General features: G+C 43.1%; 1 protein-coding gene across 1 annotated transcript in view; it reads right to left on the bottom strand.

Moving 5' to 3' along the window:
- Positions 1 to 4,961: 4,961 nt before the first annotated feature.
- DNER (delta/notch like EGF repeat containing) overlaps positions 4,962 to 20,001 on the bottom strand; it is a 274,382-nt gene continuing 259,342 nt past the window's right edge. Inside the window, exons 12-13 of the mRNA XM_019737353.3 lie at positions 10,887 to 11,133; positions 4,962 to 5,968 (exon numbers count right to left, since the gene is read on the bottom strand). Of these exons, the coding sequence (XP_019592912.2) occupies positions 5,857 to 5,968; positions 10,887 to 11,133 (359 nt within the window). The 3' untranslated portion in view covers positions 4,962 to 5,856. The remainder of the gene's footprint in view (positions 5,969 to 10,886; positions 11,134 to 20,001) is intronic.

Consider the following 20,001-nt stretch of genomic DNA (forward strand, 5'->3'; position numbering starts at 1 on the left):
CTTCCTGTCCTGGTAGAGAACAACCCTGTCCCTGACCCAGTCTTCTGGTCCCTATCTGCCTCTCCATCTTCAATCAACCCACTCCCTCTCTTGCAGTTTTTTTTAGTGATCTTATGATTTTTAAAACTTTATTGATTTGTAAAAATTTATACACAGTAGAATGCACAGATCTTAAGTGTATCGCCTGATGACTTTTGACAAATGTATACTCCCTTGTTACTATCCCTCAAATCAAGATGTAGACTATTTCTATATCCCAGAAATGTCCTTCAGGCCCCTTTCTAGTCAATATCCCCACACCCTTTACCCAGAGGCAAGGGCTGTTTGGATTTCTAGCACCATACATTGGTTTTGCCCAATCTGAAATCTCACATAAATGAATGTATCACGCATTATGTCCCCTGCTGTGTCTCACTTTTTGACTCGTTTATACCTGTGAGATTCAAACATGTTGCTGCATATTTGAGTAATTTTTTACTTTTTACTTTTTATGGTTTTCTATTATACTGGGGACTATGATGAATGACAATGCTACAAACATTCTTGTACAAGATATTTTTTAACACATGCTTTTGTTGCTCTTGGGCTTTTACCAAGGACTGAAACTGCTGGGTCATAGCCCAGTGCATGCTTATCCTGAACTTACCCATTGATGCTCCAGCCTGACTCAACATTTTAATTCCTCAGAAATGCCCACTCTCGGGCCGGCCCGGTGGCTCAGGTGGTTAGAGCTCCATGCTCCTAACTCCGAAGGCTGCCGGTTTGATTCCCACATGGGCCAGTGGGCTCTCAACCACAAGGTTGCCAGTTCAATTCCTCGAATCCCGCAAGGGATGGTGGGCTGTGCCCCCTGCAACTAGAAACGGCAACTGGACCTGGAGCTGAGCTGCGCCCTCCACAACTAAGACTGAAAGGACAACAACTTGAAGCTGAATGGCACCCTCCATAACTAAGATTGAAAGGACAACAACTTGACTTGGAAAAAAAAAAAAAAAAAAAGAAATGCCCACTCTCAGTCTCTGAGACCTCACACACCTATCCCTCCCTTCACCTGGGTAATTCCTACCCATCCTTTGGGTCCTGATTTAGATGTTACGTATCAAGGAGCCTTCCCTGACTGCTACAGAATTCTACCAGGTTCTCCCTGCTATCTCGGAGCTCCCATGAATCCTGTTATCAGAAGCTCATGCAATGGCATGCTTCTAATATCTGTCTTCCTTCCAGCCTCTAACATTCATGGCGTAAGTCTTGTCTGTGCGGCCCACAGCTAATAATTATACCTGATTTCATCATCACCCAGCATTGGCCTCACACATGTTGAGTGCTCCATTAATACCTGTTGCATAGATGGATGGATGGGTAGATGAATAGCTGGAAAGGTGAAGACTCTTGGGGATAGATTAGCTAGTCCAGTGGTTTTCAAACTGTCCTCTGTGGGACTCTTACGGCTTCTCCCATCCCTCTGGAGACCACTGGCGTGGGTTGTGGTAGGCAGATGGGGACAGAGGGGCTGGGGCCCAAGACTCCTCAAGCAAGCTCAATCAAAGAATCTTTATATTAATCTGATTTACATGTCACACTTCCATATAATATTTCATTGGGCGATAATATACTTTAAATATAATAATAACTTTTAAGACCGCTGATCTACTGGGCTCCCAAACTCAAATATTATCAGAGGCCAGAAAGGGTAATGTAACTAAGTCAAGTAGGCAAGTGTTTTGCATATTAAACACATGCAGATAATTTTCACTTACATTGGGAATTCTGCTCTTTCATTTCCCTTGAAACACACAGCCCATTCAATGTAATGCTCATTTACCTATTTTGATAGCACGGCTACAGAAAAATGTTTATCCACAAAAAGAAACTGCAGCAAAAGCAAAACAAGAATAGACGGGCAAATAAAATTATAAGCTGTAACTAATATTCATTTTTTAAATGGGCAAGAGACCTGAACACTTTTTCAAAGAAGATATTCAAATGGCCAACAGGTACCTGAAAAGATGCTCAATATCACTAGTCACTAGGGAAATGCAAACAAAAACCACAATGAGATAGCACCTCACACCTGTTAGAATGCTGTCATCCAAAAGACAAGAGGTAACAAATGCTAGCAAAGACGTGGAGAAAAGGGAACCCTTGTACAGTGTTGGTAGGAATTTAAATTGGTACAGCTGCTATGGAAAATGGTATGGAAGATCCTCAAAACACTAAAAATAGACTACCATATGAACCAGCAATCCCACTTCTGGAAACATATCCAAAGGAAATGAAAACACTAACTCAAAAAGATAGCTGCACCCCCACGTTCATAGCAGAATCATTTATAGCAGCCAAGACATGGAAACATCCTACGTGTACACTGATGGAAAAATGGATAAAGAAGCTGTGACACACACACACACACACACACACACACACACACACACACGGAATATTACTCAGCCAGGAAAAAAAAATGAGGAAATCCTGCTATTTATGACAACATGGATAGAACTTGAGGGCATTAAGCTAAGTGAAATTAATGAGACAGAGAAAGACAAATACTGTATGATCTCACTTATATGTGGAATCTAAAAAAAAAAAAAAGAAAAGAAATCAGAGAAAAAGAGATCATATTAGTGATTACCAGAGGTAGGGCAGTGAGGAAGGAGAAATTGGAGGAAGGTGGCCAAAAGGTATAAACTTCCAATTATAAGATAAATAACTACTAGGGCTATAACGTATAACATGATGACTATAGTTACCACTGCTCTGTGATATATGGGAGAGTTAAGACAGTAAATCCTAAGAACTCTCATTACCAGGAGAAAATGTTTTTTCTTTTCTCCTTTCTTTTTCTTGTATCTACATGACATGATGGATGCTAACTAAACTTATTGTGGGAATCCTTTCATAAAATATGTAAGTCAAGCCGTTATGCTATACGCCTAAAACTCATACAGTGTTGTATGCCAATTATATCTAATTAAAACCAGAGGAATGCCATTTATGTCTAGTGTCAGTGGGACAATAGGGAGTGGTGGAGATTGTGGCCGTCTGCCTAAAAGGGGCAGCTTCATTTCAATTTCAGCCACTTACTGCCACGTGGTACTATGGACCAAATCTGAGTTTTCAAGGTAAACCAAGTAGTTTACCCTTGCTTATCAAAAGCTTTTCTCACAGGTAGGGCAAAGTAACAACTTAACAAGATGGCAGAGTGTTTGACATACTCAGAGAAAAGTGCTCCAGGCTTTAGAAGGACTAGTAACTGGTCTACCATCCACGACACACCAACTGCGAATCACAGACATTAACCATCAAAGCCAGTTTATTAGCCTACTTTGTGATACAGTCTGTATGTAAAATAAGAACAAAAGCCACAACAATAATAGCTAACATGTGCTGAATGCTTAATGTGTGCTGGAGGTGGGCTAAGTGATTTACATACAGGCTGACGCTTAACTCCCACGGCGGCCCTCCAAGGGAGGTACTATCGTATCATTAGCCTCAGTTCCCAAATTATGAAGCATAGGACCAGAGAGTTACTTGCCCAAAGTTGATAGCAAGTGAATGCTTCAAGCAGGATTCTGATCCACTCCGCTACCAATGCGCTGCCAGATGGCAGTGTTCACCTTTCCGTCACTGTGCCCATCTAGGTGTAATTCTGTAATTTATTTATTTATTAGACGAAGGTTGGGTTCAAAAAAAGCCGTGAACTCAGGAGCCAGGATCCCTTTGTGTGGTTCTTCTAGCTCACCCTCTGCCTGACACAGAACAAATGCTCTGTGAGATATATTATTATTAAATGCCCAAATGAATACGAAAACATCTTTAAATGTCTTTCGTGTCAGCTCTCAGTCTGTCAGAAGGCAGACGAGTCTGCCCATAACCTGAATTAGTAGACTGTTCATTTGCTTGGAAAAAAGAAACCAAGATTGATAAAAGGCTGTCTGGTTTTCCAAACAAGTCTTTTCAGGGACATTACGTAAGAACTTGGGAGATGGAAAATTATCTGAGAGCCTGCGATCTAAGCAGCTTTCTCCAAATGAAGATCACTAAGAAAAGGAGAAGCAGCAGCAGGGGCGTTGAGCGCGGTCCATGGGAAAGCAGAGTGCCATTTCCACCACGTTTCCTGTGGGTTGAGCCACACAATCAACAGTCTCTGCTGGGAAGGTGGAAGTAAGCAAGGTCTGTGAGTGTTCCCAAGGCTGCTCAACCAACTGGGTTCCGATTTTCTTCTTACTTGACTTCCAAACGCCTAAACTAAAAACTGTGAACATATTGCACTGTATCATTTAATAATCAGAGTGTGGGTGTATTGTGATATCACTTGTAGGATCACAGACAGATGTTCTGAGGAAAGAGAGGGCAGGAAAAGCTTCTTGAATACTTCTTTTTGCCGAAAACCCTCCCTCACACCTGATTTCAGGGCTACTTTTGGCTATACCAAATGCTGCCGTGTGAAGATAAAATGAATTTTTTAGAAATGACTCTGGGACGTCAGCATAGCATGTAGGTGCCAAATGGAATTGAATGCAGGGCTGCTTTTCAAGTTCCTGCAGACGAAATCACTGTTTGCTAAGGCAATTTCAGTTTAGCTCCCCGGGAGAGCAGCGTGTGAGATATTTCTGGAGGCCAAAGGTGCCCTTGCACGTCAGGCCTGGGAGCATTTCTGGATTTCAATGTACCTCAATATTTGCTCATGCTGTATTTCACGGTCAAAGCCCACTGCAAAAGTTAACGTGAGAATTCTTGTTGTTTTTTCCATTTTTCACATTTACAAGAAGGTAGGGATGATTCCCCGCCAATTAGGAGGTCAGCAAGGTTCCAGAAGGCACAAGGAAAGGCTCCAGCAGGCACAGAACTGTACTCCTTGGGATATTTAAAGTGTAAAACACAGCAGGCGGGTTTATTCGACAATCAATATCAAATCCAAAATGTTTTACATAAATTTAAAAGAACGAGAGACAAGCACATCCTTGCCTTGGTAGCATTTATTCAATATCTGAAATTAGCAAGAACCGGAAGAAGCACATATCAATCAAATACGGCCACGAAAATGTCCTGGATATAAATAAAGATGCACTATAAGAAATACTCACTACTGAAGGGACCAAGACTCTCTTAGATTTTACTACCTCTTAGCGACTAACAACTCCAACGTAAATTTCATTTACTCACAATAAAAAAAACAACCTTGACTTTTTAAAGAAAATACAGTTTCAATTCAATCATAATTTGCCTCACACGGCTCTTTCAAGGCCTAGCTTGACGACTGTTACGAAAATGACAAAAACAAAGTCAAAAGAAGGTTTCGGCAAGGTTCAACAGAACAGTGCAGAAATACGTTATTTACCCATGCACAGAATAAGGCAAAGACTAATTTCATTCGGGTTAGGAATAATAAGTTGAACTAGTTTCTTTTTCACAAAACAAACATTTCAGACTTCTTTTTAAGTCACGGGTATACTGTACTATGCGTCATACTCTACATGGGTTTCCTAACTCTACTCTGAAAGCTGGTGCTCGCACATCACACAGAAACTTCTCCTTGATTAGACTTATTCTATGACAACCACAGAGATCAATCTGGGTGTCGTGATAGCGTCTACCGTGAAAGGCCAACACGCTATTGGAAGAATAGTTTAAGAGAGCGGAATGTACATTAAAACGTAGTCTATGGATTTCTCAAATTCCGTTTTTAAAATATTTTTTTTTCCAAACTAAAAGCTGCAGAAAATTAGTTCTTAAATATTCTACTGAAAACTCTTGAGCAGCTAACATTTTAAATTTCTTAAGCTTTTTGTTTTCTTAAAAATATTTAAATGAGTGTAGTAGCCCATCTGTTTTGAAAAATAATCCAAAAAATGATTACAAATCTTTCGTTTTAATCAGTGTGACCAAGGGTTTGTCATCGGGGCTGTAATCTTCATAGGCGATGGGAGTCACATCGTACATCGCAGGCCGGGATTTCTTTCCAAATCTAAAATCACAGGGAGAGAGAACTCTAGTTAGATGTATATTGGATCTCAAGCCCTACAAATGGTGAGAAGAAGTTATGCTCAAGAATCAAATGAAACTACAAAAATACCCCAAGAAATATATTCTCTAGCAAGTACAGAAATTTAAGACTTCCTCATAGTAACACTGAATGAGTATAAATATTAGTCTTTGGTGCAGGAGGCAAGAAATGGATTTCACAAAACATCAAGTCCAAATTAATGTTGAAGCTTATAGGTTAAATCTTGGCAAAGCAGTCAGGCATGACAGCTCCACAACAGGTTTTAAAAGAATGTGTATTGATTTGTCTAGTTCTTCTGAGACCTGTGAGGATGTGGAGAGGACAGTTTCTTTTGCATCCACTCCAGAGCCTGGAATGCACAATGGCAGGGTGGTCCTCCCTGGACCGTGGACAGACAGCCTCTCCCATGGGACTTACAGGAGGGCTCTGAAGGCTCAGCAGTCATCTGAGGTCCCAACACAAGGAGAAGGGCAGAGGAAGGAAATTACTTCAAATAAGGAGGTGTTTGTCCACAAAAATGTGCCAGTTCCCACCATCCAATCCCACGTATTACTCCCCAACCCCCACATACACACGAGCCATTGTTTCTTCTCTAAGCACAAAGCCATTGTCCCAACAGATTTGCAGATTTCAAAATCCCCTTGACATCAGGACAGAGGAGCAGAAGCCAGCGGTATCAAAATCCAGTTTCAGGACCTCCTACCAAACCAGTGCTGAAATGGCGACTATTAAAATAAAGTTAATTCAACTTCTGGGTGGTCTCTTCCCATTCAAGATCTCACCTCCCCTAAAAGCTTCTGCAGTGCAACAGGATTTAAACAAATCTGCCACACCAACCCACCACCCCTCCTGCCTTTTACAGACAAAAATTAACTCTTTCAAGTCCAAAGGGGCCCATTAAAAAAGAAATTGTTAAAGAAGCTCAAATTTTAAAAAGGTTGGCAGGATGGGCACCCTAGGACATCAGGGGCTTATTCGCCACAGCTTACATCCATCCCATCGCCCCTCCGTTCCTTTCTCTGCCATTGATGTCTTGGAGAGTCTGTCTTCTCACGCAGAGAGATGAGAAAGAGAATGGAGTTCAGGAAATGAGAAACATTGCATTCGTCCTATGACCTTTCATTGTTAAACAGTCTTCAATCTTGTATTCCTAAAATTCACTCAAGACTTACTGGCCTTCAGGGGTACAACAGCACAAATCACGCCAGATGGGCACCAGGCAGAATGCAGAGATCAGGAGTTAAAGCATTCTGCCACCAAGAAACCCACAGCTATTACTGCAATATTTAAAGGCCCTTAGTGAAATCATGTCTAAAATGTGAAGCCTCCCGAAGGTCCGGGATGGTGCGTGCATAAATGTGCCGTGGCTCCAGCCTGCGGTCTGTTTAGCTAAATTGAGTGAGGCCTACATAACCTGAGACCAGGAAAAGGGGCAACAGGCAAAAGCCAACTGGATCCTAACACTTTCTCCCAGGTCTGAAAATTGCAGAGGGTGCTTTAAAGGTGCAAATATTTTGACAATCTATTTCTCATAAAGTAGAGAGTTACATTGGTAACAATATACCACACCCAGCATTAATTTCATTAATTTTAATGGTATAAAAACTTTGAAGCTGGAGGAAGCTATAATGTGGACCAAGGATAAGCACACTACAGCCTGCAAGCCAATTACAATCTGCTGCCTGTTTCTCAAATAAAGTTTTATTGGAACACAGTGGCATCCATTCGTAATGCCTCTGCTGCTTCCCACTACAAAGGCAGAGACGAGTGGTCACAGAGACCCAGAGACTGTCTGGCCCACAAAGTAGAATATTTTGAGGCCCTTGATGAAGACAGTGAGAATCACCCAGAGCCCCTCCCTGCAAAGGATCTAGTATAGCGTCTGGCCATGTTACCCATCACAGAAGCACTGACAGAGTCGTGGCAGCAGTAGTATTGATGTCATTGGCATCTCAAACAACCTATTTGGTGATACGTCTTGTATACCTGATTTCACTAGAAAAACAGAAGATACTGCGACCAGTTATACGGCGGATAAAAGCATGTGCATTCCTCTAGTTCACATTCCGCTGGAAGTCAACAGCTAAAACAATACCGCAGAGAATGTCAGGTGGATCTGACCTTGAAAAAGGCCCCAATCAGGAGATGCTATATGAGAAAAAGTGACCGCGTCCACTCACAGCAGTCCTTTTCTTGTTTGTTTTTTGTTTTCTGTGATCAGGCACTTAGAGCTGGTAGAGCAGTGAGCAATCAGACGACCTTAGCTCCAGAACCTGGAGAATTGTGGCTTCACTCATGCCAGTCAGTTGCAAATTCTCTCCAGCCTGAGTATAATAAGCAAAGTGCCTACAGAGCAGATGACTCTTAGGACAAAGAGGGGCTCCTCAACCCCCCACCACCTGATTGCTGACATCACCATCACCAGACACTTCCTCAGTCACTCGTGAATGACACAGATGACATTTTTTGTCCACTCAGTGTTTGTCCTGCATGGATACTGAGCTGCAGTCACTGAGAGCCAATGTCACCTCCAAGCTGGCGGCTGAAAGACAGGCCATGAAATGAACACTAGCTATAGGCCGCTGCTGGAAACTAGGAAGAGTGTAATTATCAACAGGACTACATCTTTGTCAATGCTTCTCTGGGGTTCCCAAGAAAAGGGAGCAAAAAGGTCCAGCCAGCCGGAGACCCAGGCAGGCAGGGCCTCTAGGGAGCCGTGCTATAGAAACCACAGGTTATAACGGAATAAGCCTTTAGATGGGAACGTTCCCAGATATTTGGGTTTTACCTTCAGTCACTGGTGCATGTAGGAGCTTGTTGGTTAGGAATTCTGCTGTGGGTATTTTTTGACAAAAATCGGCACCAAATAAGAACCCAGTTTATACAAGCTTTCAAGTTCACCCTTTCCTTCCAAGAGTATTTAAACTGTCTTCCTAGTAGGCTATATATGTGGGAAGCCCAGAAAAATCCACCTTCAACTATTCTGAGGCTGAAATAAAATATTCCTCCTCCTGAATACCCAAGGATCTTATTTAGCCAGCCATCCCTCTGGGGGTAGACAGACTGATTTCTCAGGCCCCCAGTACATCCTAATATAAAGCCATGAACTCTGCCCGCTCCTGATCAATTATACCTTTCCACGAAGACTCCTGAGCAACAAAGGAACTTTATTCTCCTCTCCTTTTCACGTCCTCAATCTCATATCCAGTGGTCTCAGGATCCTGCAAATACCTGCAGGAACCTGCAGGTGGTTCCATTTCCTAACCTGGTGCCCTGGGATGAATCCACCTCTCAGGTAGATGAAAACATTCTCTGCCAACCACTAACCAAGATCATCCATTCATTTCAGACCAAATTTTAGTAAGAACTCAAATTTTAGTAAGGTTGCTATGTGCCAGAACCCACCGAAGATATAGTAATAAAAGCCACTACCCTTTACCAGCTAGTGGAGGAAAGAGTCAAGTAAATGATTAAGATAAGATTTGCAGAATGATCTCAGGGCTTCCTGGAACCCTGTGTTGCCAAGTTGTCTCTTAAAAGAAGGATCCAATGATGAGCAGATACTTAGGGCCCGACTTGAAGAGGGCTGAACCCTCTTTTCTCCCTCACAGTTGTAGAAGTAAGACTGGTGCTGCTCCCACAAAAAAGTTGTCCTTGCCCTACCAAGGCATCGGAGCAGACGTCCTATGTCTTCCAATTTCTCTCCTCCATTGGCCAGAGTCTGGCTTTTGTTTCCAGTGGAGTGCCAAGATCACCGTAAGAGCTGATTCTTGGGTTTGGGGATTTCCTTTTGAAGAAAGCAAGCTTTCTGAACCTCAGAGCTTCTATGCCATCCAGACAGAATTTAGATCTGCTTGTATCTTAATCAATATCAAAATATAATGTCCCAACAAAGATGATGCAGCCAATAGTTCCCTTGAGCCCCAATCTTAAGACACTAACTTTTGCTACAGCACACTGACTTTCCGAATTGTGTGTTTCAGCTTACTCTACAATTTAAAAAGAAAAGATGGCGTCCTTTAACATACAATATCATCATGAGTTCTGCAGTAAATATTCTTTGCAAAAGTCAACAAAATGTTAGATTAGATAACTTTTTTAACGTTACGATAGATTTAGAGAAGCAAATATAGTGTTATCTGTTTATAGAACCTTGAATACGTATAATTTAATGTGAGTGTCATAACTGTCCAAGGAGGTAGAGTTTTCCCTTTCTATAGGTGAGGGGACTGTCTTTGTAGAAGGTTAAGTGAGCGGCATACAATCCAGAGTCAGGCAGTGGAGCAGTTGGGCTCAATGAGGAAACCTCAGACACAGGTCCCTTCTGTGATACCACATCAACAACTTGTCCCTCCAGGAGTCTTTCCTCCAAAAAAGGACTCTCTTATGTGATATGAACTCCAACATCAGAATGATAGCTGGCTGTCATGTTTTTAAGGAAGCCCTTACATCAAATGGAATAATTCATATCCATGCCAACTGTCTGAAGAGCATCAGAGCTAAAGACATTCCAAAAAGAAACCATTAAAAAATGTTTCATACGTGGTGATTAAGAATCAGACTTTATGGCACAGATAAACACAAACTGAATAAATGAATGTCTTCAATGACAACAGAAAGCTCGCAGCCAATTAAAAAGGGATTTGCTTATAAAGCAGCCAAATTATCTACTGCCCCCTCAACAATAGTCAATAGATTCAACAGTACCTTGAACCTATGTTTTATTCTGTGAAATCCTCCTGGCAGGTGTCAAGTCCTGTTTACAACATAACCCTGGGACCAAGGGTGCACATGTGAAAGCAGCCTCTCCCTTCCTCCTCCGCCTGCCCCCGCAGCAGCCCACCCAGCCCACCTGCCCCACCAGGCCTACCCGCCCCACCTGGCGTGCCGGATGGAGGCAAGGGCATTGCTGAACTCGCTGTCGATGCTGCGACAGTTGTAGAACTCCTCGTAGGCCGGCCTGGACGAGCCCTGGTACTCGATGCGGCTGATGCGGCAAATCCCCACGATCAGGATGATGAGCATCAGGACGAAGGCGACGCACAGGGCGCCGATGATGATGTACAGGGAGTGCCGGGGCATGTTGCTCAGACTCTCCGCCATGTGCCCAGACTTCCACTGGAGGTCTGCAGGCAGAAAGAAGCAGAGGGCTGGAAATGCGCTGCGGCTTTCAGCACGGGAAGCTCTTTCCTGTCCTTGCCTGGGCAACTTAACATGGAAGGGCTGGCCACACTGGGCAGAACGATGCTCTATGGATACTGCAGGTCTGGGCTAACATCCCTACTTATAAGGACCTCTTACAAATCATTACGGAAAGGCAGGAACATGCCATAGAAAAAGGGGCAAAGGATAGAAAAGGAATTCACCAAGGAAACACATACAGAAAACTTAATTAGCATCTGAATTATTTTTTAATGCAATTCCTCTATCAGTTCCCAGCTATTATGTAAAATTTTTGATAACCGTAGTTGACAAGGGTACAGAAATGGGGACTGTATAAACTGACACACAAACCTTGTGTGGACTAAATGGTGTATTCTTTAACCTAGAAATACCAATTTTTTAGAAGTTATGTTGAGAAAATAATCCTATAACTGCATAAGGTCCTGTGTACACAGATGTTCATCAGCGTCACAATTTTTAAATGTTAAATTATCAACCATTACACATTTAGGAAAAGGTGCAGAAAATAAGCACAGACGCTATATACTCACCAAAGTTAGTAAATGTTCATATTTTACCATTTTTGCTTTAGTGGGTTCTTTTTTTCAGGTTTTTTTTAAAATAAATAAAATGTTACAGATACAGCTAGAGCCCCCACTCGCATACTTTCTCTCAGTCCACCAATAGACAACACAATTTATAAAATTGAAAAGGTAGGAAACAACCTAAATTTTCAACTCTTAGTTAGATGAAGAGATATTCATCAAACAGCAAAAGAATAAAAAATAAAAATAAAAAGATTACCAAACGGGACCTGGTTGTATAGTGCAATCGCCACGTGAGCTTAAAACGCCTGTCTGTGCACTGAACAGCTCAGAAGGATAGAGTGATAATAATGAACATTTGTTGTCTGCTTACTATGGACTAAGCTCTTTGAAAACATCTCATCTCATCACTATAACCACCACAAGCTATACCATTCTCTCTCCTCACTTTATAGACGAGGCCGAGAAACACGATGTCATTTCCTGGGTGAGTTTGTTGAATGCAACTCTCAGTTTGAGTTCTTAGATTCTGCCTCTCACAGCAATGTGCTAACAACAGTGATCTCTGGAAGGCAGGATTACAAGTGGTTTTTAGTTCCTTCTTTGTACTTTTCAGGCTTTTCTAGCTTATTTTTTTTTTTTAAGAATATATTCCTTTTATAATAATTTTAAAAATAAGCAATATATTATTAGGTTGGTGCAAAGGTAACTGCAGTTTTTGCAATTATTTTTAACCTTTTAAACCGTAATTACTTTTGCACCAACCTAATATTTGACGAAATACTATGGGATTGTCTTCCAACAATAACTAGAGGAAGAATGTGGGCCTTGGGATCACACCAACCTTGCTTTCAATCCAGGTTGCAATATTTACTTGATCTCCCTTCATTTATAAGACAAAAATAGCAACATATAACCCATGGGCTTGCTGTGACCATAAGTTAGAAAACGTGTTTAAAAAGGTAAGAAAGTCCACTACAGAGCACATGGTATGTGGTCCCTAAAGAGGAGCACATGGGGTGGTGGAATTGGAAAGGATAAAGAGGAGGCTGGTGTCCTCTGGGGCACATGCCCTGAGTGAGGATTATCGGGCATTGCCCTGTGCCCTTCCAAAAAGCACCAACCTGTATACACAGGGGGAAAAATGGAAGGACAGGATATAATCTCTGTGTCTGGCACAAGTCAAGAGTGTCACACAGGTCCTGTTTACAGACCTTCACGCAAATGGAACACTTTGAAACACAACCAGGATTTGAAAGGAAGCTGTGACAATTAAAGAGGGTTAGGTAAGACCATCCGCATATGGAAAAGAGTATACCTTCTCTGCTCATACCACCAGCACCACCTCCAGGCCATTACTTCCATGTTAGAACTCTGGGTGCCTGGAAATGGGATTCAGAGGTGGGTGGGAATGGGCCTGTCTTCCCATGAAATCCTCAGGACTCTTCCCACTGTTGCACCTTAGGTGAGAGTATTTGTGACCTCTTTGGTGACCATGGAATCCGAAAATCAGCTATTCTTGGCCTTGAAAAGTTAGAGTCTGCAGAAGGGCACAGGTAAACACCCAAACAAGGATCCAAGAATGCAAACCCTTTCCTAGAAGCCTAATGGAAAAATTACCATGCCCCAAGCCTGGATGGTTCCTGAGAGTTTGAGAAGAATGAGACGATTAAAGTGACTTCTGAGTTTGCGTCCAAATCTTCTGACTCCCGAGTTTTTCACCAAAGCTTCACTCGTGAAGTCTAGCTTTGCCATTTAAGCCGGCCTGCCTGAGCTCACAAAGCTTCTGGAGCTGTAAGACTGACCATTCGTGCACTCACCTCTCCATCTGAGCCACCTCACATGCAGGCAGATGGACCACCATAAATCACTGCAAAGAAATGGCCGCGATGGAAGACAGAAGGTGTTTTGTGAAACGAGAACTAGGACTCCACCCCAAACTGGCAGCCATCTCACTTGGCAATATGTGGTGCACACTGAGAGAGACAACTCATTTTTCTGGCTGAAAGCGAAGTGTGACTCACTTGATTTCCAAGTATTTCAACATTCTCTGAAAAATCCAGTTGTAGGCTGGAGTCCAAAACTCGCAGAGTACGCTTTAACAGCCATTTAGCATCAGCAAAGGCAGCCGGGGCTGTTCCTGCTCCAGCTTGGTGGAGGACTCACATCTGATTGCCACAGCGGGGCCACATGACTTATGAGACCGTATGGTTGATGACCTCATGCAAATAGCTTCGACATCATGTTATTGTGTATACACAGGGAGTGCACGACTGCAAGGCCACCGCAGTGGAAAAATGACTGTCCTGGTTTATGTGATCGGCATGTTGTCCCAAGAGTGAGAAGCTGCCTAAATCGCTTGCATTTCTGGCCATCTGTTCCATTTCCCAAAACTCCACATTCCAAGCTGTTTGGACTTTCGGGATAACTTTCTCAAAATTTCTCCTGAAACCTCTGCTACTACCCACCTCCCCCAGCCCTATCCTTGGCTTTTTCTACCTACTGTCATCTAAAACTTCTCTGAGAAGCGAACGTGGCTGCTTTTCATGCTAATCGGGTTAGTGAGTAGACAGGCTCGAGCCGAATACATCCAAGACTTAGTCTGAGAAGCAGCAAATTTATCTGCACCAGGTGGCTGCAGCTGCCTCTCTGGGTCCAGGCGTTCTCATCATAAGTCATCGCTCGGCCGCATCCTGGGAGCCCTGCTGCATGAATCATTTACTATGTTGGCGACAGCGCAGCTCAGGAAGGACCCTGCACCTGCACGGGCTGGGCTGGGCGCGATGATCTCATCAGCCCCGGCAGGTGCACGACCAGCAACATATCCCCACGAATTGCTCAGGAAAAATGTCGCACTTACAGGTCTGAGGGATCACTGGGATTTCAGTTTAAACTCAATTGATTTGAGGTTTTGTATTTTCCAAAGTGCTTTTGCATTTAACATTTCAACGGGTCCTAAACTATCACCTTGAGCTCGGTGGACGGTCGGGACCCAGAGCAGATGCTCAAGATAAAAGGCAGCCAGGCTGAGAATAAAGGCAGACCCACCAACAATCTCCACACTATCAAAAAGAGACATCATTAGATTCATAAATTTAATTCTAAAATATACCATCCAAACCTGTTTTTTTTTCATTTACCTAGGTGATGAAGCTTTCTGGTTAATTTGTCCACCTATTTATTTAAAAAGAGTGTGAAAGTGAGTCAGTTGGGGAATAAATACCACTTAGGTAAGTAGATAATTTTTGAACCATCCGCTGCCTGGAACAAATGTGAGGAGGGATTCCGAATTTCTTCCTGTTTTCCGCAGCCAAAAAGTTAACTGGACGATCAAAGCAGTCAGCGAGATTGAGAAACGTTAACAACTCTTATTATAAATCTTCAGAAGAGGAAGGAATGGGAAAGGGGATGGAACAAATAGCTTATCTCCCTCATAGGGATTCAGTCACTGATCAAATATTAATTAAACACCTACTACGTGCCAGGTATTGTGCTGGGTACCTGAGATTAAGAGTGAGGGAAAACAGAGAGAAAACTGGGCTTGTAGAGTCCCCTGTCTTTTGAGACATAAGAATCAAGCAAATGATCACAAAATCAGCGTAGAAATACAAGGGTGCCAAGCCAGTGAGGAATGGGCTCCGCCGTGCTACGGGCAAGTTCAAGGGTAAGCTCCACCTCACAGGGGATTCAGGAGAGCTTTCGCAATGGGAGTTCACAGGGAGCTGGGCTCTCAGGGTGAGTGGGTGTTAACCAGGAATGAGTGGGAGCAGAGGAATCCCCACCTCAGGCAAAGACCTGGGAAGAGGTGAACAGCAGAGCAAGGGACTGGAAAGGGGCAGCGTGGCTGCTAGAAGGAGCAAGGTGAAGAGTGGACAAGTGAGAAAGGGGTCCCTCCCCACAGGATCGGAGCAGCCCACCACGCCCCACAGGAAACAGCATGGCCTTTGGTCTTTGGCCTTTGATATATTTTAATAGGAGTTTAGCATGAGAAGGGATGGAAACTGGTGGGATGGAAACTGTGGCGGGAGGGAGGGTCTGAGTGCTCAGATTTGTACTTTGAAAAGATGCCTGTGCCTCTTGCAACCACAGGATGAACCTGGAGGATGTTATGCCAGATGAAATAAGTCAGATATAGAAAGACAAATAATGCCTGATGTCATTTATTATGTGTGATCTAAAAAAAAAAAAAAAAAAAGAAAGCCAAACTCAGTTAACAGAGAGTAGAATGGTGGTTACGAGAGGCTGGAGCGTGGAGGAAAAGAAGAGGTTAACAAAAAAAAGTAAACTAGAATGGTGGTTGCCAGGCACTGGGGGGAGGGGATGTTGGGGGTTATTGTTTAATGGGTACAGAGTTTCAGTTTTGCAAGACATAAGGAGTTCTACAGATGGATGGCGGGGATGGTTTCACAATGTACTTAATCCCACTGAACTGTATGTACACTTAAAAATGGTTAAGATAGTTAATATTGTGTTGTGTGTATTTTGACACAAAAACTTGGGGAAAACATTTTAAAAGAAAGAAGGCCATATGCTTTTAGAATACTGAAAGAAAACATGCTTCTGGCTGCATATGAAGAAAGGCTTTGAGGGGCCAGAGTAGAAGCCAAGTGGTATTTTAAAAATGAGCTAGACCTGCATAAACCATTGTGGATAAACACTCAATATATTGTAAGAATCAATATGTTCTTAAGCATAAAAGTAAAATGCTGAACAGTGTTATTGAAGAGAAAATGAGGACTTATATATATATATATATATACTGATTGGATACATCAAGAAAAATCCGCAATAAATGGTTAATAATTGTTACCTTGGGGGAGTGAAGTGGAGGTCTGAATAGGGAGGAAGATTAATTTTATTTTTAAAAAATCCTAGTTTAGATAAAAATAAGAACCACAGCACCCAACCAATCTGTTCAATAAGGATTGCCCACATAACATAATCATTTGATGGGTTTCTTCAGCCATTATTTTGAGAAGAGACCCAGGACATCACCAAGCCCTACAGAACTCCCAGCACATACCAGGACACACCCTTGGATGACAAGCTTCCCAAGGCAGGGGCTGTGTCATTCACCTATATCCTGGGCACCACATTCAACGTCTGACAATAAGGGGTGCTTGATTATTCATTGCCTGCATAACCCAAGACAGCCTAATGCACCTATTTCCCAACTGCAGAATAGCACTAACTCAAAAGTTTAACCATAGATTCATCTGTTCAGTGCACATAACTGGCCAACTGTCAGTCAGCAAAACTGACTGTAACTCTAACCGTATAAACCTCACAGCTCCTACACAGATGATACAAAACACCATTATGTAAAGAATTAAAGGAATTTTGATTTTTAGACCTGGATTCTAGGAAAGCAAAATATTTATTTAAAAGAAAAAAAATGTGATCAGTCCCAAGGCAGTAAGAATGAGTGGCAGAGAATTAAAATTTCACCAGGGTTGTTTAGTTAATTTCCAGAATTCAGGGTTTCCATTTGCCTCAGAATATGTATAAAACACAAGTTATTTGAATGATCCTTTTAGGGTAGTTCTGGATCAACTATCTTGATGGTTTTGATAAATGTGTGTGGCCTGCTCAATTTCTACTGCTTACTATTGATTGGGGGGGGTAAATAATAACTCTAAAGGGGCAAATTCCTTATTGAGGTAAACACGGGGCACAGGAGGTAGCCATGGCACCACTAAAATGGTACAACTTTACATGGAAATCCCACTGAGGTCTCAGAACCTCTAGTGATGGCTGATGAAAAAGTGACTCATTTCCACGTGCAGCACTCTTCACTGGTGAGGGAACAATTTTCACGATGTGCGAGAACTTTTAAGTGTGTATTTGTGAGAATCCCACATATATTTTATGCTGAATTTCTCTTTTCCATGTGCATTAGAAAACATTCTGTTGTGTTTTGCAAAGGAACAGGCAAAAGGAAGTCTGTGCCCTATTATAGCTGAGCCTCCTGGCAGAGTATGATACGACTGTGAGGGCGGAGCCTATAATTCTAGAGATGGAAAGAAGAACACAACCCTTTCATGTAGTCCCTCATTTTATGGGTGATAAAACTGAGCTCCAGAGATGGTCTTGCCATTGGTGGGGCGGCAAGAGCCTCGGGCCTGAAACTCAGGGTCCTGTTCTTAAGAGCCACGTTCATTTTAGTTACCACATTGTCCTGCGGGGACTCTGGTCCCACTCCCCGCACAAGAACGCAGGACACAGTGAGGCCAAAAAGGAACACCCACGGAGCCACAGATGGGGGAGTAACACCGCTATATTCCCGCTGGCGGCTGGTTGGAGACACAGGAAGCAGGAGCCACATGATCTGCAATCTGCCGTCCACTTCGCTGCCAACCAACCAACCCCCCAACGTAGCCACGGCAGTTATATTAGTGTCTAATGGCTAACTGGTCACAGCTGATGGCAACTAGTTACAGCTGAGGGCATCGACTACCCGAGCCAGCACCTTTCCAGGTGAGGCCGAGAGCCTGGAAACTGCTCTCTGGGACTCTGTCCCCACACACTTCCTGTACTTTTAATGGGTTTAAGTCATGTTTATGCAAATACTCATCATAGTGATTAACATGATGCTGTCACAGGAAAAACTGATTCTAAATCATCTCAAAATATTACATTTGTTAAGAACACATGAGGAGAAGAAATGAGACACGAATGCTATGGAAGGCAGAAGAATGGTCTTCCAGAGATGCACATGTCATATTCCCCAGAATCTGTGAATATATTACCTTCCACGGAACAAAGGGCTTTGCAGATGTCATCACATGGAAGATTTGGGGATAGAGAAATTATCCCGGATTATCCAGACGGGCCCAACGTAATCACAAGTGAAATAAAATGTGAAAGAGAGATGTGCGAGAGTTGGAAGTGGAGGTGTGAGAACAGGAGCAGAGGTCGGCATGATTGCTGGCTCTTTAGACGAGGAAGGGGCTGTGAGCCTAAGGAATGTAGGCAGCCTCCAGAGGTTGGAGAGGGCGAGGCAGAAGATTCTCCCTTAGAGCCTCCATCCAGAAAGAAGACAGCCCCGCTGGCCCCAGTCACACCTATTTTGGACTTCTGCCCTCCAGAATTATAAGGTGGTAAGTTTCTGTTGTTGTTTTAAGGCATTAAATTTGTGGTAAATTATTACAGCGGCAGTAGGAAATTAATTAGGTGCTCAGGGACAGTACCTGAGAAAGTGACATTTAAGCTGATCCCCAGAGGCAGAGAAGATGGCTGTGTTAAAATCTGAAGGAAGAGAGTTCTAGGCATGAAACAACAGAGGCAAAGGCCCTGAAGGGAGGAATGAACTTGACATGTTCAAGGGGAAAAAAAGCAGGACAATGTCACCTGAAGAAGAGTAAGAAAGGGAGGCAGGCGATGTGGCCTCTGGAGGCAGGCCAACAGGCATCTCCTTTACTGCCTTTGATGGCCCAGTAGCCCTCTGGGCCATGTCACTACGTGGGCCATGGCTCTCTCTCTTCTCTGCGTACACCTGAGCCTTCCTATTGAGATCTACTGACCCAACCGTGTACCATCCAGAGATCCTCTTCTTGGTTTCAGACGCTCTCAGATGCTCACAGGGTTAAAAAGAGACCTCAGAGGCCACATGTCCCATGGCTCACACAGGACTGGAGGCCGCTTGTATCTCCCCTATCTACTGACAGGCCAGACTCTGCTTGCACTTCTGGTCCTTGGATCCATTCCATTTGATCCAGATCCAGTTCTCTAGGCACTGGCTCCAGCTACATATCATCAAAAACGTCCTATGCATGTTCTCCACTGTTACACTCAGCTCAAGGGAGGAAGCATCCAACACTGCAACCCGCAGAGCCTAATTTGTAGTGACACTTAGTTTAGCACATTGGCTTAATGGAGAGATGCAAATGAGATCATCAAGTGGAAAGTGCTCTTCTGGACAAACAGAGAGCCCAAGTGTGGACCAAGACATGTGACGGGCCCCATCACCCTTGGCCGCTCAGAGTGTTCCGTGCCCTGCAGATGCATCGTCTAAAAAGACAACTGCCAAAGGTTCATCCTCCTCGGGAATAGCTCACAGTATAAGAGCTACCATCGTGTAGAAAGAAAGGAAAAGGGCAACTAGCATTTATTTAGTGCCGACTGCATGGCAGAAATATGCACATATTTGCCTCCTTTAATTCTCACAGCAACCTTCTTATCACCATTTTCCAAGTGAGAAAGACAGGGTTCCAAGAAGTAATTTGTTTGTACAGGTCGCATAGCCAGAACATGATGGAACTAGAATATGTGGCCAACTTTTGTCCT

This window comes from Rhinolophus sinicus, chromosome 17, assembly GCF_057876585.1.
Source record: "Rhinolophus sinicus isolate RSI-liver-muscle chromosome 17, RSI-T2T, whole genome shotgun sequence".
NCBI lineage: Eukaryota > Metazoa > Chordata > Mammalia > Chiroptera > Rhinolophidae > Rhinolophus > Rhinolophus sinicus.